We start from the raw sequence: 24,184 nt of genomic DNA, 5'->3' as shown, positions 1-24,184 counted from the left end.
GGTGACATCACTTCCCCAGGTAAACTCTGCACACGTACACGGCCGTCCATTTGATGTAAAAGAAAACAGGACTCAATGGACTAGGTGACCTTCTTCCACTGCTCCAAGGTAGCGCGACCATTGTAGGCACTTTCAACGGTGGACAGGGGTCATCATGGGCACTCTGACCGATCTGTGGCTATGCAGCCCCATATGCAGCAGGATACGATGCACTGTGTGTCGTGACACATCGCTCCCATAATACATTTTCAGTGACTCGTGCCACAGTAGACCTTCTGTTGGTTCAGACCAGACTGGATAGCCTTTGTTGCCCTCGCACATCGATGAGCCTTGGGCGCCCAACACCCTGTCTCTTGTTTGTGGTTTGATGATCAACGTTATTTGCATCACTTGTGAGTGGTCATAATATTTTGGCTCATTGTGTATATACATACATATTTATCAAATATTGTTTATATTTTCTATTTTCTATATTTAACTGTACAGTGTATATAAAAAGCAAGCTAACAATGACTGTATGATCAGCTGATTTATGATGAAATCCCTTTTGCCATTAAAGTTGAACTTTGTCCATAAGGAAGAGTCTCTGGAAAAACTGACCCGTGTTTATGATTAAGCTCCGCCCCAGCACATATTTAAATGTGGAGTTGTCTGTTGCTGCAGATACAGTTCTACACACCTGAGAGCATCATTCATCTCGTAATCAGGTAAGACGTTTGTGTAACCATTCATGATTTGATGGATATTTTGAGATTTTTACTAAATGTTCTGTTAGTGGAAAGTTTCAGTAAAATTGTACAAGGTTTTATTTAGTTACCATTAGTTAACAAAAACTAACAATTAATAGCCTCGTACTTTTACAGCATTTATTAATCTGGTTTAAAGTTAATTTCTACATACTGTATGTCTTTATTAATATGTTAATATACATAAATATAAGTCAATATGAACTGACATGAACAAACAATGAAGTCTACAAGTCTATTTTTATAAATGAACATTAACCAAGACTAATACATGCTGCAAATAATTACAATAATATTATATATATATTATATCTTGAATTAACAATGAACTATTCAAATAAACATTATATGTGTCCAGTAACTAAAAGATCACATTGGAGAAAACTATTCTGTCAAGTATCAGTATAACACTAACCTTAGCCATAAATGAAAAGTGTAAATCTTTACTTACATAAACTTATAATAATACTTTTATACTAAAGATATCTATTAATCATCTTTATTATTATTATACATTTTATTTATAGGCACCTTACATGACACTCAAGGACACCTTACAACAAAACAATAACATTAAACAACAATTAATCATTATTTCAGCCTGAACAGACATAATACAAAACAAAAGCAATCGCATAAATTCTGTATAAAAAGATGGGTCTCCAGACGAGATTTAAAAACCAGAAGACTTTCACTGTTTCACACATCCTGTGACAATGAGTTCTATGAATAAGGAGCTGCATGTCTAAAGGCTTGAGACCCCTTTGATGTTGTGCGAACTCATGGGAGAACAAGAGTGAGTGCAGAAGAAGATATCAGCGTACGATATCAGTTATTAAAGAAGAGCGTACGATATCAGTTATTAAAGAAGAGCGTACGATATCAGTTATTAAAGAAGAGCGTACAATATCAGTAATTAAAGAAGAGCGTACGATATCAGTAATTAAAGAAGAGCGTACGATATCAGTTATTAAAGAAGAGCGTACGATATCAGTTATTAAAGAAGAGCGTATCGATATCAGTAATTAAAGAAGAGCGTACGATATCAGTAATTAAAGAAGAGCGTACGATATCAGTAATTAAAGAAGAGCGTACGATATCAGTTATTAAAGAAGAGCGTACGATATCAGTTATTAAAGAAGAGCGTACGATATCAGTAATTAAAGAAGAGCGTACGATATCAGTAATTAAAGAAGAGCGTACGATATCAGTAATTAAAGAAGAGCCTACGATATCAGTAATTAAAGAAGAGCGTACGATATCAGTAATTAAAGAAGAGCGTACGATATCAGTAATTAAAGAAGAGCGTACGATATCAGTAATTAAAGAAGAGCGTACGATATCAGTAATTAAAGAAGAGCGCACGATATCAGTAATTAAAGAAGAGCGTACTGATATCAGTAATTAAAGAAGAGCCTACGATATCAGTAATTAAAGAAGAGCGTACGATATCAGTAATTAAAGAAGAGCGTACGATATCAGTAATTAAAGAAGAGCGTACGATATCAGTTATTAAAGAAGAGCGTACGATATCAGTAATTAAAGAAGAGCGTACGATATCAGTTATTAAAGAAGAGCGTACGATATCAGTAATTAAAGAAGAGCGTACGATATCAGTTATTAAAGAAGAGCGTACGATATCAGTTATTAAAGAAGAGCGTACGATATCAGTAATTAAAGAAGAGCGTACGATATCAGTTATTAAAGAAGAGCGTACGATATCAGTAATTAAAGAAGAGCGTACGATATCAGTAATTAAAGAAGAGCGTACGATATCAGTAATTAAAGAAGAGCGTACGATATCAGTAATTAAAGAAGAGCGTACGATATCAGTAATTAAAGAAGAGCGTACGATATCAGTTATTAAAGAAGAGCGTACGATATCAGTAATTAAAGAAGAGCGCATCGATATCAGTAATTAAAGAAGAGCGTACGATATCAGTTATTAAAGAAGAGCGTACGATATCAGTAATTAAAGAAGAGCGTACTGATATCAGTTATTAAAGAAGAGCGCACGATATCAGTTATTAAAGAAGAGCGTACGTATATCAGTAATTAAAGAAGAGCGCACGATATCAGTTATTAAAGAAGAGCGTACGATATCAGTAATTAAAGAAGAGCGCACGATATCAGTTATTAAAGAAGAGCGTACGATATCAGTTATTAAAGAAGAGCGTACGATATCAGTTATTAAAGAAGAGCGTACGATATCAGTAATTAAAGAAGAGCGTACGATATCAGTAATTAAAGAAGAGCGTCACGATATCAGTAATTAAAGAAGAGCGTACGATATCAGTTATTAAAGAAGAGCGTACGATATCAGTAATTAAAGAAGAGCGTACGATATCAGTTATTAAAGAAGAGCATACGATATCAGTTATTAAAGAAGAGCGTACGATATCAGTAATTAAAGAAGAGCGTACGATATCAGTTATTAAAGAAGAGCGTACGATATCAGTAATTAAAGAAGAGCGCACGATATCAGTAATTAAAGAAGAGCGTCATCGATATCAGTAATTAAAGAAGAGCGCATCGATATCAGTTATTAAAGAAGAGCGTACGATATCAGTAATTAAAGAAGAGCGCATCGATATCAGTTATTAAAGAAGAGCGCACGATATCAGTTATTAAAGAAGAGCGTATCGATATCAGTAATTAAAGAAGAGCGTACGATATCAGTAATTAAAGAAGAGCGTACGATATCAGTAATTAAAGAAGAGCGTACAATATCAGTAATTAAAGAAGAGCGTACGATATCAGTTATTAAAGAAGAGCGTACGATATCAGTAATTAAAGAAGAGCGTACGATATCAGTAATTAAAGAAGAGCGTACGATATCAGTTATTAAAGAAGAGGGAGATGGTAAGCAGGCTTTAACCAAGTGGAAACTATGGAAAGAGACAGTCAGTACTATTTGCTCACGTAATTAGACACACCAGAGCGCTTATGAAAGCACACTGGGAAGCAGAGCAGGTGGCCATTTATCTTTAGTTACAGATTATCAGAAGTTCAGCCCAGGAGATTGAAAAGTCTGTTTCTTTATTTCTTCTTCCCTCTATCAATCACTGTCTTACTAAATAAAACAAATCCAGATGAAACTTGCCAAAGTATTTTCCCAGAAAACTTCCTTACAGCCCAGCGGTGATGACCTCATCCAGCCAGTGAGGAAACAGCTCAGCTGGGTCGCATACAAACATACACCAGTTATTAAGGAACGGTCAGGCATAAAAAACATTTTATTTTTCATCGAAAAGAGAAACCCTATTCTCTCAACATAAGAGCTAACAGTTAGAAACAATTAATAAACTGAGAATTTGGGATCTATTTAGGGCACTTTTAAATGATGTTTCAGAAGTGACTTCAGCTTCTCCCTAATCTACTACAGTGGCAAAGTCTCCTGAAGCGATAAGATTATCCTTCACACTTTATCTGATGGAATTTAAGGATGGTGTGTTTACAGCTGTTGATATTGAGTTATAATTATCCTCCGGACGTCATCATGTACTGCACTTTACATACTTATTTATGACCATTTGCAACTGATTTTATGGGTAAATCTTATAAAAAGATCACAGGTCACATTTCACCACAAATAAATACATTTTATTTTGCATTGTGAACATTATTATAGACACTTACAAAGGAAGTCCATGGGGGCCAATTTTTGGGAGGGTTTAAAGTCAGAAATGTGAAGTATTATTTGAACTGTAATGTTGTTTTTATAGTCGTTTTGTGTCGTCATGGCAACAAAATTGTAAAATTGGAAATACAGTAACTGTCCACAGATGCGGTCAGTGCATGATTTAATGACAGTTATCATGTTAACACACATATTGTTCATGTGTCTATACTTGTGAACAGTATTTTAATGTTTCAGATGAAACCCCATTGACTTGCATTGGAAGTGTCTCTTTTATTCGTGCTCATGTTTGACCCGAAGGTTTTAGATGTGTGAGACTTTTCTTACAATGATAATGATAAAAGAAATCTTCCCTGAAATAAGAACAATATAATTATGCATTTCTTTTTTATTTTATACTATGTTGATCTTATTTACATGTAAATTTCTTCAAGAAACAGAAATGAACTGTAAAATTAAGAAAATTAGAGAATAAAATAGAAGAATCAGAATAAACATTTTGCACAACTTTATATAATAAAAATGTATTTTGCAAATATATGTGTGTTTGTGTGTGTTAGAGTGTGTGTGAGAGTGAGTGTGAGCGAGTGTGTGTGTGTGTGACTGAGTGTGTGTGTGTAAGAGAGTGAGTGTGTGTATGACTGAGTGTGTGTGTGAGTGAGTGTGTGCGTGAGTGTGTGCGTGAGTGTGTGTGTGTGTGTGTGTGTTAGCGAGTGTGTGTGTGTGTGTGTGTGTGTGTGTGTATGTGTGTGTGTTAGTGTGTGAGTGCGTGTGCGTGCATGTGTGTGTGAGTGTGTGTGAGTGTGTGTGAGTGCGTGTGCGTGCATGTGTGTGTGAGTGTGTGTGAGTGTGTGCGTGCGTGTGTGTGTGTTAGCGAGTGTGTATGTGTGTGTGTTAGCGTGTGAGTGTGTGTGCGTGCGTGTGTGTGTGTGTGTGTCGGATTGCAGGAAAACAACAGACGACTTGTAGTCCCAACAATGGCCAAATGAGGCTGTAGAATGTTCTATCAATTTTGACCGTGAATACCAAAGGTGTCACTTTTATATACTTCTAATCACATTTTTTTTTAATTCAGATGGCAAATGGAGGAAAAGTCACCAAGATTTGTACTTCTCAGATAAACTAAACAATTTTTATTCAATTTTAAAAATGTATTTCGGTCAAAAATTAGGGTTAAAGACAAGGTTGAATTGTGTTTTTCCTGTAGTAATCAACATTGTGCCACAAATGCTTTCACATGAGCTTAAATGTTCCTCTTAAGTTCTTTTATAAATGCTTTTTGTTTCTCTTTTCAGAAATAAAGGAAATCGGCCAAAATGTGCTGCAAAGGTTTTCTCAAAACCATGATGTTCATCTTCAATGGTGTCATCTTTGTAAGTAAAACCATTTGTGCTTTTTTAAGGTTTTAAATTTGACTCCCCGTGACAATAAAAAAATAATCAGTATGTCGGGATTAAACTGCTGATAGTTTTGGTTCTGATGTCGTGATGTTCAAGTCGAGTAATTATGAGTTCCACAAACCCGTAAATGTCTTTAACAAGTCCGACTCTTTTAATGATGGCGTAACGGCATGACGTAAACACTCTGTAAGTTCAAGTGTAGTCATATGACACATAATTATTGAATTACTCCAATCTGTATTAAGATTACTCTTATCAGACATGGTAAATATTCAAAGAAACTTCAATCAGACCGGCCGTGTTTTGTGAAAGTGAGTCTGAATATTTAACGAGCAAATTTAATGACCAAACTTAAATAAATTGATTTCTCTTCCTCATTGCAGTTGGCAGGTGCTGCGGTGTTGGCGGTAGGAATCTGGGTGACTGTCGACCAAGTGTCCCTTCTGGGATTTTTAGACCAAATTGAAGATGCCCCTCCTGAGCTGGCACAGCTGGCCAACATCGGCTACGTGTTGATCGGAGTGGGCTCGTTCCTGGCTCTCGTGGGTTTCCTGGGATGTTGTGGAGCGATTCAGGAGAACAGGTGTATGCTCCTCTCTGTGAGTTTCACCTTTTCCTTTATCTTTGTACATTTCTGTTTAAAAATCAAAGTCATAGACAGAGACATTAAGGGTTAATCTGTCAACCTTGTTCCCAGTTCTTCATCATCGTGCTCATCATTTTCATCGTAGAGGTGGCAGCAGCTATAGTACTCTTCGTCTTTCAGCCTGTGGTGAGTTAACCGTTGCACTGCTCCATAGAAACTAATGACAGGGTTTGCCACGACCTTTGACCCGTGAATGTTTATGACTGTTAGTGCTGACATAACCTTTAAAGATTTGACTTGTTTTACCCCACAGATACACTCATCTAACTTTAATTTCACTTATACATAATAAATAAATAAAAACAAATCTAACAATGAAATGAAAATCATAAATTACTTCTAAAATTTTAAGTGACCATAAAGTAAAATGTATATAAACACTTTCTTAGCCCCTTGAATTCACTTAATGCCTCCTACACACTACACGACTTTCAAAGATGTCGGATCGTGGTACCGTTCATATCACACAACTGTCGGTCTTGTCACTGAAGTCATGGCATTTTCAAATAACACGATGAATCAGCGACAGGGATGAACACATTACAAGACATTTCACTATTGACGAATTGTCCATTTCTCTCCATGTCGTCTCTTTCTCCACCTGGTTGTGGGACAGTTCAGAGGAAACATCAAATAGGCGCTGGTGCTCCTGCCAATGTTCCACTAATCTTTCCTCCATTTCTTTGGTCCAATGAGACTTTCTTGATACCGCAGCCGCTAGTTGATGTTCTGTTTCAGGTACATCAGGACTCCTCCCACTGAAACATCCCGCCCGTTTCTTGCTCTCTCATTGGCTGTAGCTCAACGCTGCAGTTGTATTCAGTCAAAACATATTTCACACTGCACGATTTGGAGTCGCAGACGGGTCCAGATATTTAACATGCTAGATATCTCTCTGACATCGGCGATGCCTCGGCAACATGTCAGCGATCGCGTCTTTGATAGTTCACACAGTGCGATCGTCGCTCACGGGAGCGAGCCCCGATTTGCCCACAATTTCAGGCTTTTTCAGCGATCTCCACAAAACTGTCGGCGAGCGAAAATCGGACTTAAAATCGTGTCGCGTAAACTTGGCATAAGTGTGCACAACTTAATCATTAATTAAAAAAATATTTTAATCACAAATATCAATATGTTTTTTAGGATTACTTAATTTCACCTGGTGTCAAAGTGTGGCTTTTCATAAAAAAATATTTAAAAATAAATAATTATGTTTGTTTGTTTGTTTGTTTGTTTGTTTTTTGGTCACATGGCAACAGAATGGCTACCGGCATGTTGGTTTCACCTCATGAGTTTGATTTGGTGGACACGTGTTTTTCAAATATTAATACATTTAATTTTTGTAATGTCCCTATAAAATGTCAAAATATTTGTCAACATTTCTACTTTCAAGAATGTTATATTTCAAGATTTTTTCTCAGATGCTTACACCGTTATACATAAAAAAAATAAAAAAAACATTAAAAATAACATTGAACATATTATTAAAATAATAGATCCACATAAAAATGAGCCTCACTTCATTCACCCATATCTAAAGTATTATATTCACGAGCAAATACTGTATACACTGTTATCTAGAAATGAAAATAAATAATAATAATAATAACTTGAGTCTTGGGAGGCAGTGACCTCGAAGTGTTGTGACCCATGAGTAGTACTGTAGCAAATGACATTTCCAATATTACTTTATTCCATCAGTACAAAAATAAATGTATTACCCATATACGAGTTTAACCTTTTAAAATAACAGATGCTGAGAGTGAATTTTATCGTCTCCCCATTCTAGGCCCAGAAATTACTGCAGGAACTTGGAGAGAATGTTGCTAAGAGCATCAAGGCTAATTATGGGAAAGATGAGAGTTTCACTGGCGTCTGGAATAACACTATGAATGAGGTACAGCACCAGCAATAAGGCCATTCATTGACACAATAGTATTATTAATAGCAGTTTGTAATTTGTTTTTTTTAGCTATGTATTCTGACATTCAGTTGACTCATAATTCTCTTGTAATGTGTTCTTATGTTTTCTTCTAGCTGGAGTGCTGTGGATATAACAACTACACTGATTTCACGGGCTCTCTGTTTGTTAGTACATCATCACTATATCCAGAGACTTGCTGCTACAGGAATATTACTCGCTGTGTTGAAAATGCAGCGGAAATGTCGGTAGGTTAAAAAAACCCTCTTACTATCGCCTTAATCCATGTTGAAACATACTGCCTCTAAAATAAGCACATAGAGTATATAAAATGGTGCTATTAGCATTCATAAACATCCATTCAAATGTAGAATTTAGTCCTCATCAAAGCTCATCTAAAATAACATCCGTGCACAAAGACTTTTCATGTATATACATTATAAAAGGTAACACACACACACACACACACACACACACACACACACACACACACACACAGAGCCAGATTCATTTCGATTTAAGGTCATTGCATATATGACAATGTTCATGTATCAGTGTTCATCACTCCGTGTGGGATTTTGCTTTTATTGTAGAACACAGTGGGCTGTTTCAATGCTTTAGTGACTCTGGTTGAGGAAAATGCTATTTTGCTGGCAGGCGTGGCCATTGGAATTGCCGCTTTAGAGGTATTTCATTCTCAATTTCACCTAAAATATAAAGAAGAATGTTTGTGCATGTATAGCAATACTGAATAATCAATAAAACATATTATGCATAATACATTTAATATTTATACGCACTGTTTTATCCTCACAGATCGCAGCAATGATTGTTTCTATGGTCCTCTACAAGAATGTAGGAAAATGATTAAAGACTGAAAGCAGCAGCAGACGCTAATGTCGACATCAAAGTTTACTCATGATGCGGCTTGAATCAACATTAATATGAATTATAATGGAAATACTATTTCGGCTGCAGAATGAAGACAAAAGCCGTTTGCACAAAAAACATTGTGTCTTTAAAATTATTATTTTACTTTTTATGTTCAAGAATGTTTAGCAAGAGTTGTGCTTAACTGCAGTGCAACATATGAAGCTAAAAAGCTAATAACATGTAGAAACAGCTCTGGGAATCACAGAAATACTTTTTAACATTAGAATAGAGTTCAAATGATTATTTATTAATGTATGTGTATATATGAGCATTCTGTTTAAAAATAAATCTGATTCCTTTCAATATCTGTATGTCTGGGTACGATAAAATAACAGTGTCCTTTTTCTAACTTGCTGTTATGACATTTAATCAGACTCAATAATCACTGTGTCCATGCCTTCAACTGACGGACTGCACCTGGAATTAACACACCAAGTTACTGAACATGAACCTCATCTCTACCCATGTATCAATGCACCTAAGAAGACGTGTTTATGTCTTAAAATCCAGACCTAAATAAATAACACATTAAAACATAGACGTCACATTTTGACCACACCCTTTAGGGCTCAGGTGGAAACTTGAAGCTTTTCTCTTTCTCCCTTCGAGTCAGACGAGGCACATAAATGGCATATGGTCTGCCCTGTAAGGATACTGTACGCTGATCGTACGAGTCAGCTCTTTGTTTGCTTTGAAGGACATATATATATATATATATATCCCCATAACGTCAGCAACTGACACAGCGTCGAAGTGACCGAAGCAAGATGTTGCCAATGCTTGCGACACTACTGATTTATCACTGTAAAAGGGACCGAGAGATGCTCTCCTCCCTTCCGTTGAAAATCCTGATGATATGCCATTGTGCTTCTGCTTCAAAGCATCTATCACAATCCTCCAATAGATTGCCATGAGATTGTCACTCCTGAGAGGAGCTCCCCATAGCGTATAAGCAACTGACACCATGTCTCTTTCCCTCCTTTCAGGGAAACTGGGTTACAGTCCTGAGCGTTTTCAGTAAATATCAAGGCTGTTTCTCACACAGAATTATTGTATTACAGAGAGATGCATACAAACACATACTTATGTGTAATTATCCACCCAATACCTGGTAAAAGGGAAAGGGAAAGTCCAAGTTACAGAACCTGGCAAAAGTGTTAAGGGATGCTTAGCTTGCTGCCAGACAAATATCCAGTAAGGACACACCATTCACCTAAGCCCAGGTGGAAGCCATGCCCCTATGGGACACTGCACACCTTGCAAATTGTAAGCGCAATGGCGCCAACAATCCAATGTGAATTGATTATGTTGGAGATGGCCAGAACTTTCGAGTGGCCTCCAAAGCAAACAAAGAGCTGACCCGTACGATCAGCACAACTTGAAATATGGTGCTTTTTGTTGTTGTTGTGTTACTTTAAAACTGCTTACGCATACATCCTCTGTCTTGTAGAGAAGTGAAGTTTTGAACACAGGATTATGTGAACATGTCTTTAAAACTGATGAAAATAAAAAATAAAATAACCCTCCTGTTATGTTTCGTGTCAAACTGACCCCACAGCATCTTTGCAATCTCTTAAAAATATGCAAAACTTTTGAGAAAAACGTATTTTTCCTAAATTTATTAGAATTACACATAAATATGTACGCCACATGTTTCAGAGTTTTCAAAATCCCTGAAGACATTTGACCACCTCGTGATGTTTGTGGTCATTTTGACCTATTTTATGGTATGCAACCTGAAATAAAATTCTACACATTGGATAGTTATCTGACCTGCAAAACCCACATTTGTTAAATTTGACAAAACTGTATACCTTTCACATCAGTTTATTATGCTTAATAGACACAATATGTGCATATATTACTGTAGACGATGTATAAATCTGTAAAATAGATCATTATTAGTTTGGCTGCACGGTGGCTCAAAGCAAGAAGGTCCTGGGTTCGTGTCCCGGCTCACCCAGAGCCTTTCTGTGTGGAGTTTGCATGTTCTCCCCATGTTTGTGTGGGTTTCCTCCGGGCGCTCCGGTTTCCCACACAGGTCCAAACATATGCAGGTTAAGTGAATTGGAGACCCTAAATTGCCCGTATGTGTGAGTGATTGTCCCCCAGCCACTGGGGGTTGCATCCGGCATAAAACTCCGCCAAATCAAATATACTTGAAGCGGACCCTGCTATAGCACGCGATTAAAGCTAGGATGAAAAAGATTATTATTAGTTTAATAGAAAATAAAAACTTTGCTTTGACCAAAGCATCCTGGCACATGCGGTACAGGCATCACACATGGCAGCAGTGGGCACTCCAACATAGGCCAAAACCGTTTATTTGCATCCCGGGTGCAGAATATAGCTTGGAGTCGCTTCAGAAGTCTATTTTAGGTGAATAGAAGTGCACAAACACGTCGGCCTACTTTACAGGTTTTTTTTCTGCAACAGTTTAATAAAGAAATTCCATGTCTGTCAGAAAACCCAACAAAACATCAGCAACACACTCCACAAAAATACTGTTCTTTAATTTGTCCACGACATCTCACACATAAACATGTGGACTATGTATAATAACAGGAACATAAAGTGACTGTTCAGTGCATTTAATTTGAACACAAGCAATGCTTTACATAATGAGGAGGAATAGAGACACAACTTCTCAAAGTTTATCATGCTGAAAGTAGCTAAATGTAAATGCACAGCGCTGCCAACACACTAAAATACCACAAGTTTCACATTCAGCCAGTAACCAGCAAGGCACAAGCACAAGAGATCTTCAATTTTAGGCTCTCAACGAAAAACTCCTTTATATTATACATTTATATATTACATATATGGTATTTTTGCCACAGTTGCCGCGGTTCATGATTAACCGGTATAATGATGACATCTCTAAAGAGCACCGGTCATTTTAGAGTTATGTTAAAGTGAATGTGTGTCCCCCTAAAATTTCAAATGCTCCCCCAAGTAATTCATCCTGGTGCCAACACTGATGGGGACTCACATGTTGCCAGGGTAGAACATTATATTGAATATATTAGCAACATACATTGAAAAAATATATTTACACTTATAACAAACAAACTCAGTAGGGCTTTATTCATTCTGGCAGTTTGTTGTTCATTAAATGACTGATTGTAAAAACACTTCTCACTTGCACACTTACACGGCACAAAGCTTTTTTTTTTTGTAGTAGTATAACCAGAGCTGGAATCTTATATGTCACCCACGTATTAAACTACTGTGCAGGGCGTCATGTCTCTGTCTTAGTCAACATATATTTTGTACAACGCTGATCAAAATTATTTCCTATCTAATGTTTCTTAAAGCATTGTTCCCCTTCTGTCACTCACTTGACGTTGTGTCGATGTAATGACACTAGGGGTTGCCCTCTGGAGCCCCAAACACCTCTGATCTTTGAGGAAAGGCCAATGGGAATTGCCGAGTGGAATTCGCATGTCACTCCCCCGGACATACTGTATAAAAGGAGCTGGCTTGCAACCACTCATTCAGGTTTTTCTTCAGAGCTGAGTGGTTTTTTTTCAGCAAGCTGAATTCCCCACCTATCCATTCACCTCTATAAAAGCTGTTGGATTTATGGCGCATTACAGCGGCTTCTCCACCTCTTGCATCAGTTGAGTGCAGAGAACGCCCCTGGGTGCTTCAGCAGCCTAAAAGAATATATTTCCTTCTAAAAGAGTAGGACTCATGGAGGGCGTCTTTTTAAAGTGTATATGTACATATGTGTATGTGTATATTTCCTGGTTGCGATCATTACTTCTCCGCTTCCCACGGCTGTGATCGCTGACTCACGTGCTGAGTCACGTGGGGACAGTGTTTGTGGATGGGTCATGTCCTCACTGCGAGAGCATGATTATGGCAATGATGCAGTCGGGGATTTCCTCAAAAGGAAAGCCACCCCAGCAGCTCCCCGCCATGGTCCTTCTACCTACGGGTTTTGAGGACGCGTCGATTAGCACTGGGAGCGACTTGGGGATTTCAATGGGAGCTGCTCTGCCAGGTAGTCACCCACAGACCACCCATTCCCCAGCATGCTCATTTGTCCCAGCAAGTTCTGTGATGGGACCGCCGGATCATCTCAGGGCAAGTTCGCAATCTCAATTGCGGCTCGCGACGCGGATGAGTTTTTGATTGCAGCATCTGAGTGCGGGCTGGTTCAGTCTGATGTCACGGACTCAATGGGGCTCCACCCAAAACCATCTGAGACTCCCATCAAAGGCCTGTAGATTTACGTTGTCACTGGTGACTAAGGCCTACATTGCCCAGCAGGCCACGGCTCTCCTGCAAGTGCACCAAGCCAAGGCGCTGAGAGAACTTCAAGAGGGTAGTTCTTACCCAAGATTGATACAGGAGCTTTGCGCCGATCCCACCCTGCGGGTGACGAAGGTCCCGGTGCGGACTCTCGGGCAGGCGATGTCCACCTTGGTGGTCCAGGAGCGCTACTTGTTCGAGATGAGGGTGGCTGACAAGGCACGGTTCCTTGATGCCCCAAGCTCCCAGGTTGGCCTATTCTGCGACACAGTTGAACAGTTAAGCAGCAAACAGAGGCTATTCAGCGCATCCTGCTTCGGCACGGATCAAGGTCCCGCCCCAGTCTGCTCCTTGCCAAGGGCGTCCCCCAGCAGCAGCAACACCGGCTCTGCCACAGCCTGCCCCAGTAGGCCGAACCTGGTGTGGAGCCACCCACAGGAAGTAGATACCACCCATCTCACGTCCAGCCACTAAGATCCCAAGGAAGGCTTCAAAGCGCCCCTGAGACGGGCGACCCAGTGAGTCGTTGACCCACTATACAAGAGCTGGTAAGAAGACCTCTCCATCTTCTGGTGGAGGGCCGGGAAGAAAATCCTTGTTGGCCTTTTCTTTTTATTCGCTGCATGCCCAAGGGACTGCAGCCACATTTAACATAGTTGCACATAGTTTTCTCACTTCCTTGGTCACATATTCAGTGTCCACGGCCATCGTTTTCATGACCGGTGGGCAGTGTTCTTTTATGGCAGGTATGGTGCTCTGGAGGCAAGTCCCATGGTAGGTCCTACCCTGGGGCAAGACACGGTATGACTCGGTAAGACTCAGTAAGACCATGATACCACTCAATTCTCTGTGTGGTCTCTGCAGTGTTCTCAGAGTTGGACACCCCCGACGCAGACCCTATATGGCCCCCAGCTGAATGATTTTGTTCCTTTTGGGGAGAAAAAAGTAGAAGAGGCTGTGGCTGGGCCAGCCGGTCCCTATTTCTAGCCAGTCGACATGTACCCGAGGTGCAGGGGACCATATGATGCTTGAAAGGTGTTGGGGGAGGTTATGTGATGGCCTGGTGCGCTGGCAACGAGGCACACAAAGGTCTGCCCGTCTCGCACCGCCAGTCCAAGTAACACAATTTAGCTAGTTGTGGCATTTTGTACAGGGACCCCTAATGTCACTAAATTGACACAACGTTGAGTGAGTGACAGATAAGGAACGTCCTGGTTACTTTCATAACCTCCGTTCCCTGATGGAGGGAATAAGACGTTATGTCCCTCCTGCTAAAACAATGAACTACCCACTGAAATGGCCGAGACCTTGTCTCGGCTCCTCAGCACAAAACCTGAATGAGTGGTTGCAAGCCAACTCCTTTTAAACTGGTCTGTCCGGGGGAGTATTGGCCTTTTCTCAAAGATCAGAGGTGTTTCGGGGCTCTCAAGAGCGACCCCTAGTGTCCCTACATCGATACAACATCTTGTTCCCTCCATCAGGGAACAGAGGTTATGAAAGTAACCAGCACGTTTTATCACAGTCAAACAAAATCAATCTATTTCATCATTTCTTAATACACATGCATGTGACAAAGTATTTACTGGTTTCGGCCCACACAGATGTATTCAACTTAGTGATTCATTTTCAAAATCAATGTTAAATTCATTCAATGCCCAACTGTTTTCTAATTAAGGTACATGTTCCCATCACATCTTTAGTCTGAAAGGTAATCAGAATATTTACAATAAATTATGACATGCACATTAATTTCCCACTATTCTCTTCAGCCGGCTCTTACCATTAATTACACTGCAATTTAACAGCATAACATTGCCAACAGATTGTTCATGTTAGTTTATCTTTCAATACATTTAAAAATGAATATCTATTCAGTAAATACATGTTATAATCATTCAAACAAAACACACATTCAAAATAAAAATGAAAAAAGTAGTCCTGAGTGATGTACACAGGGTTGTTTTACACTGGTTTCTTAACGCTGCTGTATATCACTGAGAGATCCTCCATAGTTTGCAAATTTGATTGCCTAAAAACAAAAACAAAATAGAAAAACAATAATGTTACCAACCTAGTCTCATAGAAACACGTTACTATACCTCAGTTTTTGCAAAAACGCGCTACAACAACAATTACATTATTCACTTTCACACAAATCACGAGTAAAACTTCAGATTATAGGTTCATGAACACTTAATTGTTGCCCTGTTTGTCACACACTGCTATCTTACGATGTCTAATATAGCGCATGACTTGTTTTAACATTTGCATTCCATAACCAATACAGTAGCTCAACCGATAGAGCATTGCAGTTGTGATGTAAATGAAACCCGAAGAACACGCGAGTCAACACGTGAGCCAAAAGGTTCGGTTTAGGTTTAAGGTTTAGAGTAGGGAGGTCGCTTTTGCTGATTTAAAGGAATAGTTCTCCCAAAAATGAAAATCCTCTGATGATTTACTCACTTTTAAACCATCCCAGATGTGTATGACATTCCTTCTACAGCAGAACAGAAATGCAGTAGCGGTTTTAACCACCACTCATAAGTAAGAAAGCTCTGCATTTTTTATTTTTAACAAATTTGCAACATTTTTAAACAAACTTCTTTCATGTTGTTGTCACTATTCACTGTTGTCTGCCCTGTGTTTCTCCCTTGTCATCTGTCCCGGACTACACTTCCCATAATTCCCTGCCCTCATCACTGCCAGCTTCATTGTTCTCACCTGCGTTTAATTGAATCATTATCCTTTGTGTATTTAAGCCCTGTTGTTTGTTCATTCGTGGTCAGTTGTTCTGTAACGAGACAGACGAGGAGTGAGATCTAAATGCAGTTTTAAAGGAAAAACAAAAGGTGAACAGGGTAACTCGGTGAATAACAAAAAGACACAGGGAACAAATAAAACATCCACGATGGGAAAACCTCCACGAAGGGCACAGGCAGGAACACATTCAAGGACATACATTACATTTAACAACTGACAACGAATGAACAAACAACAGGGCTTAAATACACAAAGGATAATGATTCAATTAAACGCAGGTGAGAACAATGAAGCTGGCAGTGATGAGGGCAGGGAATTATGGGAAGTGTAGTCCGGAACAGATGACAAGGGAGAAACACAGGGCAGACAACAGTGAATAGTGACAGTTGTCATTATGGGGTATTGTTTGTAGAATTTTGAGGAAAATAATAAATATAATCAATTTTGGAATAAGGCTGTAACATAACAAAATGTGGAAGCATTGTGAATACTTTCCAGGTGCACTGTATAGCACACAAATCATATGGACAACTTTTTTCTTTAACCTCAAAAGGTTTCTTTCATTTTTGAAGCACTCTGGGAATTCTGCTAAATTTCTTTTTTGTTCTATAGAAAAAAAAATCATACAGGTTTCAAGGAACATGCTTGTGAGTATTGCAAATGTGGGTGAACTGTAAGTTGAATCTTCTCACCTCATGGCAGCATCAGAATGATGAATTCTTACATTGTCAAACTGGTTTTCATTCTCTTCTGGTCTTTTCATCTCTTTGTGTTTGTGATGTTGGACCATTGCATACTGGATCTCCTCCATATCTCTGGATTCAGTCTTCCACTTATGTGAAACATTGGCATACTGAGCATCATCACAATCAGTTGACTTAGAATCATGAACATCACTGTTTGGACCTCCCCTGTTATGTTGGAGTAAAGATCATCCTGAAATAAAGGAAAATTAGACATTATTACGATAATGAATTTCAAAATAGATCTATTAATATACCAAATTAATTTCCATGAATCAAAAGACATTCAATAAATAAATGAAATCAGACCACAAGATGCTGTAAATTCAGTTGTGTTCCAGATCATTTACCTGTTTAACTGTGAGGTCTTCAGGTTTTGTACTGCTGCTTTTTCTCCTGTTAAAATAATTGCATAAGCATGATTGTCATTTTTGCTGTTTTCAAAGATTAATTACTATGCATCCATTTCCACCCACAGTTGTCTGAAAGTTCATTATATTCAATGACTAATTACAGTATAATTGATAATAGCTTTTAACTCACGTTTTAAACAGAATAATGACAATGATGATGATGATGACGATGAATACTCCACATCCCACTGTGATCCCCAACACTACATGCCAACTAGATCCATGATGAACTGAAAGAGGAAGAACATCAAGATGAACTCTCAAACTGAAGAGAGATTTGAAGTTATACAGGTGTGATCTGGTGTAAATACAATCTTTACCTGTCACTGATACAGCAGCTGATCTCTGAGATCCAAGTTGATTCTGAGCCACACAGTAGAAGAATCCACTCTGTAGTGTACTGTAATTCTGTCCCGATCCAACAGATGAGCTTTCATTCTCCTTAAACCAGGTGTAGTTCACAACAGGTGGGTTTGAATCACTGATGCAGGTCAGATTCACTGAATCACCCAAATATATTTCAACAGATCCACTGATGGAAATTACAGTATTCTTTGGAGGATCTGCAAGTGAGATATTTAAAATTAACATTAGTGGAAACATCTTCATTTACACTCACCTAAAGGATTATTAGGAACACCTGTTCAATTTCTCATTAATGCAATTATCTAATCAACCAATCACATGGCAGTTGCTTCAATGCATTTAGGGGTGTGGTCCTGGTCAAGACAATCTCCTGAACTCCAAACTGAATGTCAGAATGGGAAAGAAAGGTGATTTAAGCAATTTTGAGCGTGGCATGGTTGTTGGTGCCAGACGGGCCGGTCTGAGTATTTCACAATCTGCTCAGTTACTGGGATTTTTACGCACAACCATTTCTAGGGTTTACAAAGAATGGGGTGAAAAGGGAAAAACATCCAGTATCCAGTCCTGTGGGCGAAAATGCCTTGTTGATGCTAGAGGTCAGAGGAGAATGGGCCGACTGATTCAAGCTGATAGAAGAGCAACTTTGCCTGAAATAACCACTCGTTACAACCGAGGTATGCAGCAAAGCATTTGTGAAGCCACAACACGCACAACCTTGAGGCGGATGGGCTACAACAGCAGAAGACCCCACCGGGTACCACTCATCTCCACTACAAATAGGAAAAAGAGGCTACAATTTGCAAGAGCTCACCAAAATCGGACAGTTGAAGACTGGAAAAATGTTGCCTGGTCTGATGAGTCTCGATTTCTGTTGAGACATTCAGATGGTAGAGTCAGAATTTGGCGTAAACAGAATGAGAACTTGGATCCATCATGCCTTGTTACCACTGTGCAGGCTGGTGGTGGTGGTGTAATGGTGTGGGGGATGTTTTCTTGGCACACTTTAGGCCCCTTAGTGCCAATTGGGCATCGTTTAAATGCCACGGCCTACCTGAGCATTGTTTCTGACCATGTCCATCCCTTTATGGCCACCATGTACCCATCCTCTGATGGCTACTTCCAGCAGGATAATGCACCATGTCACAAAGCTCGAATCATTTCAAATTGGTTTCTTGAACATGACAATGAGTTCACTGTATAAAATGGCCCCCACAGTCACCAGATCTCAACCCAATAGAGCATCTTTGGGATGTGGTGGAACGGGAGCTTCGTGCCCTGGATGTGCATCCCACAAATCTCCATCAACTGCAAGATGCTATCCTATCAATATGGGCCAACATTTCTAAAGAATGCTTTCAGCACCTTGTTGAATCAATGCCACGTAGAATTAAGGCAGTTCTGAAGGCGAAAGGGGGTCAAACACAGTATTAGTATGGTGTTCCTAATAATCCTTTAGGTGAGTGTATATTAATCTTCAACATTGTGTCAATATCTTTGAATCACAATCTACCAATTTTCTAATAGAAACGTCATGGTTACTGTTGTAACCTCCGTTCTCTGATGGAGGGAATGAGACTTTGTGTCGAATGTAGTGACACAAGGGGTCTTTCTTGAGAGCCTCGCATAGCTCTGAACTTGAGAAAAGGCAAATGTCACTCAGATCTTCCACGTCCTGTCCAGGGGCCAGACGTGGAGGTTCCAGAGGTCTGGGCACGGATGCCAGAGGGTGTCCCGTCCCTGGGAAAGAAGATCCTTTCTCAGGGAAATTTGCCAGGAGGGTGCTGTCGCTAGGAGCGTGAGATCGGAGAACCAAGTCCGAGTGGGCCAGTAAGGAGCCACTAAGGTGACTTGTTCCTCATCCTCCCTGACCTTGCACAGCACCAGTGAAAGAAGGCTCACTGGGGGAAATGTGTACTTGCACAGCCCCCTGGGCCAGCTGTGTGCCAGCACGTCTGCCCTGATAGGGGCCTCTGTCAGGGATTACCAGAGGGAGCAGTGGGAATTGTCTTGGGAGGCAAAGAGGTCCAACTGTGCCATGACCAACTGGTCCAAAATCAGCTGGACCACCTGGGGGTGGAGCCTTCACTCTCTGCTGGGCGAAACCTGTCGTGACAGCGCGTCCGCTGTCGTATTGAGTTTGCCGAGAAACATCCGCCAAGGTGATTTATGTACGCTACCGTCACAGTGCCTGATCAGCAAGAGAAACCTCCACAGGGCAAGGAATACAGCCAGCAACTCTAGACAGTTGATGTGCCATTGCAGCCGGGGCCCTGTCCAGGAGCCAGCAGCTGTGTGCCAGTTACACACGGTGCCCTAACCCAGTTGAGAGGCGTCTGTGGTGACCACGACACATCTGGACACCTGCTATAGGGGAAAACTGAGGTCTGTCCAAGGGTTGAAAGTCTGATGGCAGGAAGGGGTGATTAACACATGGTATGTGCCATGGTGCCATGCCCATCTCGGGACTTGAATCTGAAGCCAGTGCTGAAGCGGTCTCATATGCATCAACCCGAGCGGTGCGACCATGGCTGAGGATGCCATATGCCCTAGGAGCCTCTGGAATTGTTTTAGAGGAACCGCTGCGCCGGGCTCGAAGAGAGCCATGCTGTCATTGAGACTGAGTCTAACTCCATGCAGAGGTTTGAGAAAGCATGCCTTGTCAACGTCATACATCTCGACCATGTTCAGCCAGAGGTGGCGTTCCTGAACCACGAGTGTGGCCATCGCCACGCACGAGTGCCCGCGCTGTGACCTTCGTGGCTCTGAGAGCGAGGTCGGTGGCAGAGCGCAGTTCTTGCAGCACATCGGGGTCGGGACTACCCAGGTGTAGTTCTTTGAGTGCCTTGGCTTGGTGGATCTGCAGGAGAGCCATGGCATGCAGGGCGGAGGCGGCCTGTCCGGTGGCGCTGTAGGCTTTCGAAGTCAGCAGTGACGTCATCCTACAGGCCTTGGAGGGGAGTACCGGTCAATCCCGCCAGGTGGCGGTGTTCTCGGGGCAATGGTCGATTGCAACCAAAAAGAAAAATCTGACTGACAGACGCACGCCCGCTTCCCTTTATACCCCCTTGTATGTCCAGGGGCGGGACATGCAAATTCTGTCTGCCAATTTCTCATTGGCCTTTTCTCAAGTTCAGAGGTATGCAAGGCTCTCAAGAACGACCCCCCGAGTCACTACATTTGACACAACATCGAGTGAGTGACAGAAGGGGAACTTCAAGCAGGATAATACATGATACCACACAGCACACATCATCTTGAGCAAGTTCATGTCAGTGAGTCAGTGTTCAGCTGAACAATCTAAAGCTACTATGTGATGCTGGCATGCACACCAATATGGAAATAACTTCCAAAAAAGCAACTTGTTAAAAAAAATCTGGCATTTACATGAGAGTAAAATCAGATTATTCTCTGCTTTTGATGTAAGAACGGTGGTAAAGGTGTTTACATGTAAAGTGAAATCGGGGTAATGCGCAAGAGTGCACATGTGCAAATTGTTTTTTGCTTAAAGTAAATTAGTAAAGCAGTGTAAGATTGTGCATTTGGTGCTCACTATTCCCAACACCTTGTTGAATCAATGCCATGAAACATTCAAGCTGTATTCAAGACAAGAATGTTCCTGCACACTATTAAAAGGTATAACTAGTCAACAGAGCCACTACATGTATATTCCAGAACTCTGCTTGCTTTGAAAAGAATGTTTCAAAGAATTTAAGATATACTTACACATGACATTGAGATAAACAGGAGGTGATGTGAGATTGTATCCGTGTACAGCACAGCTATATCTGCCTGCATCCTCTCTTCTGACGGACTGCAGGAGGAGTTTATTGTTCATCTCAGTTAATGACTGTGTGTTTTTCCACCAGATGAATGTTGCTTTGTTATTCACATTACAGGTGCTTTTACATGTCAGATTGACTGTATCTCCCTCTGTCACGTTCTCAGGAGACTCCACACGCAGATCTATAAACAACACAACACTGACTCAGCATGTGTTATTGCACTTTTACTGACCGTTACACTGAAATGGAGTACAAACTTACCTGTGACATCAAGATTCACTCCAGATTTACCAGTCCATCTATCTTTATCAGTTATGAATCTGAAATAGTACATGCGTTTATCCTTCTGTGTCACATTATTCAGTCTGAGGGTGCAGTTGTGCAGATTATCTCCCAGATACTGAATCCTCTGACTGTATTCAGGGTCTATAGACAGATCTTGAGGATATGAACCTGAATCATCAGTCCAGAACACATTCATGACCTGATTTCCAGAAGGGTATGTATAAGTGCACGGCATTATCACTGATGATCCCTTTATTGCACAGATGTATGAAGAGCTGTAACTCACACCCCAACCATCACTATAAACCCCTGAAACACAAAATCCACAAAATGTCTGTTTATGAGTTCTACAGGACCATGAATGTTCATTTAACAGTGAAATTCTCAAAATAATGTTTGCAGTCAAAACTGGAATTTCTGTAAACGATGAACTGGCTGATAAGAAATGAGGGTGATGAAATAGCCTTGAGAAAAGCAGAAGAGTGAACACATTAACCATAAAGAATACTCTGCACTTCTAAAATGTTCTGCATCATTCTACACTAACTGTTATAAAAAGAGTCAAGTTTATGATTGATTATTAATGCACACGTTTATTTAATCAGTGCAAGGCGTGTAGTTTTGGCTGGTTAGCTTCAGTAGTAGCCCCTGATGGAAGACACTTTGACAGCCATTCAAAAGGAACCTTCTATTCTGACTATTGTTTTCTTATGTTTTTTAACAAACACATTAATTACAAATTTCTTTATAACACAATTTTTGGAGGACACTTAAAAACATGAAACTACTAACTATTTACTGCATCGAGTTCTGATACAGAACAAAGGAGTTCAGATACTGCTAACCTGTCATACTCGGCAATCGGCACATATTTTCTTAACCAATGTTAGATATTAAGTATAGGATTGGGTGATTACGTGTATTAGATGAGTATTTAGCACAACACTGGATAGCCAGCTCCAAGGCTACATGCACCAGCCGAGCAACAGCCATTGCGACGAATGGGAATGCTAATGGAAGCTAGTGGGAATGCTCCTTCCCTCAGTGACTGCAGAAACAACATTTGAGTGTTGGTTAAAAAAAGGAATGTCTTACCTGGAATTATGAGCAGAAAGATCAGAGGAAGATGAGGAGCCATTCTCCCTGACATCACTAAAAATATTATACACACAATAATCAGACTTTTTCATAAAACATCACCTGTCCATTGCAGTATACACACTATGATCAAATCTTTCAGTTTTAGTAGCGTGTACACTGCTGAAACTCATTTCAAGACAACACTGAGAATTCATAGAAGTTATAACTGATAATGTTTCTCATTTCAAGTCTCGTGTGATTGGAGCTTCATCATTAGCAGTAAATAGACAACATTCATGCATGAGCAAGTGTAACTCTTACCATGTTCTTTTGAATCTGATCTTCAACATGCAAATGAAAGCCGATGAGAGCCAACTCCTCTTTTAGAATTAATTGCAAATGCAGACTCATGTCTTCCTCTTTTTAATTACTCAATTTGTTCTTCCTCGTTTTTTTTTTACTCTACTTCTGTAATCTGCTGCCTCTAATAAGGCTGGGACGATTGAAATGAGTGCAGGCAAAGTCTTTCTAGCAAAAGGTTTGGTTAGGTTCTCTCAGGAGGCTACAGGCTAATGTTGTAGAACATAAGATGAGACTCCATAGTAGTCCATATGAATTGTGTACTATTATCAAAATCTTCTGAAGTCATACGATAGCTTTGTATGAGGACCAAAATGAAATGTAAGTCATTATTCACTGAATCCAGCATTCTGCACCTTCTTTCAAGCAATTAGTGTACACAACAACATATACTGTATAGAAGAAGAAAGAATCTGCGCACAAATGTAACAACAGCATAGCAACAACCTGACAACCACCTAGAACACCCTGGCAACTTCTTAGCAATGTGCAAAAAACAACTTAGCAACAGCATAGCAACAACCTGACAATCACCCAGAACACCCTGGCAACTGCATAGCAATGTGCTAAAAACACAGAAAACAACTTAGCAACAGCATAGCAACAACCAGACAACCTCCCAGAACACCCTGACAACTGCCTAGCAATGTGTAAAAAACACAGAAAACAACTTAGCAACAGCATAGCAACAACCAGACAACCTCCCAAAACACCCTGGAAACTGCATAGCAATGTGCTAAAAACACAGAAAACAACTTAGCAACAGCATAGCAACAACCAGACAACCACATACTGTAGAAATGTGCCAAAATACACAGCAGAGATCACCTTGACAATGGCATAGCATGC

General features: G+C 40.1%; 2 protein-coding genes across 2 annotated transcripts; one reads left to right on the top strand and one right to left on the bottom strand.

Annotated features, from left to right (window-relative positions):
* Window positions 1-679: 679 nt before the first annotated feature.
* On the top strand, window positions 680-9,472 carry LOC127643813 (tetraspanin-1-like). Its single transcript, XM_052126708.1, has 8 exons — window positions 680-707; window positions 5,682-5,759; window positions 6,170-6,385; window positions 6,484-6,558; window positions 8,222-8,329; window positions 8,470-8,601; window positions 8,947-9,039; window positions 9,170-9,472. Exons 2-8 carry the CDS (start codon window positions 5,703-5,705, stop codon window positions 9,218-9,220), a joined length of 732 nt encoding a protein of 243 aa, XP_051982668.1. The 5' UTR covers window positions 680-707; window positions 5,682-5,702; the 3' UTR covers window positions 9,221-9,472.
* A 6,036-nt stretch (window positions 9,473-15,508) lies between these two features.
* On the bottom strand, window positions 15,509-23,045 carry LOC127644067 (B-cell receptor CD22-like). The gene is made up of 9 exons (XM_052127077.1): window positions 22,991-23,045; window positions 21,872-22,204; window positions 21,552-21,791; window positions 17,783-18,025; window positions 17,593-17,692; window positions 17,400-17,445; window positions 17,204-17,242; window positions 16,999-17,159; window positions 15,509-15,575 (listed from the first exon to the last, which is right to left on the bottom strand). The coding sequence occupies exons 1-9, from the start codon at window positions 23,043-23,045 to the stop codon at window positions 15,509-15,511; spliced, it is 1,284 nt and encodes a 427-aa protein (XP_051983037.1).
* Window positions 23,046-24,184: the final 1,139 nt, after the last annotated feature.

This window comes from Xyrauchen texanus, chromosome 5 (genome assembly GCF_025860055.1).
Source record: "Xyrauchen texanus isolate HMW12.3.18 chromosome 5, RBS_HiC_50CHRs, whole genome shotgun sequence".
Classification (NCBI taxonomy): Eukaryota; Metazoa; Chordata; class Actinopteri; order Cypriniformes; family Catostomidae; genus Xyrauchen; species Xyrauchen texanus.
The sequence above is the reverse complement of the archived record's forward strand: the minus strand, read 5'-3'. Positions and strand labels throughout refer to the sequence as shown.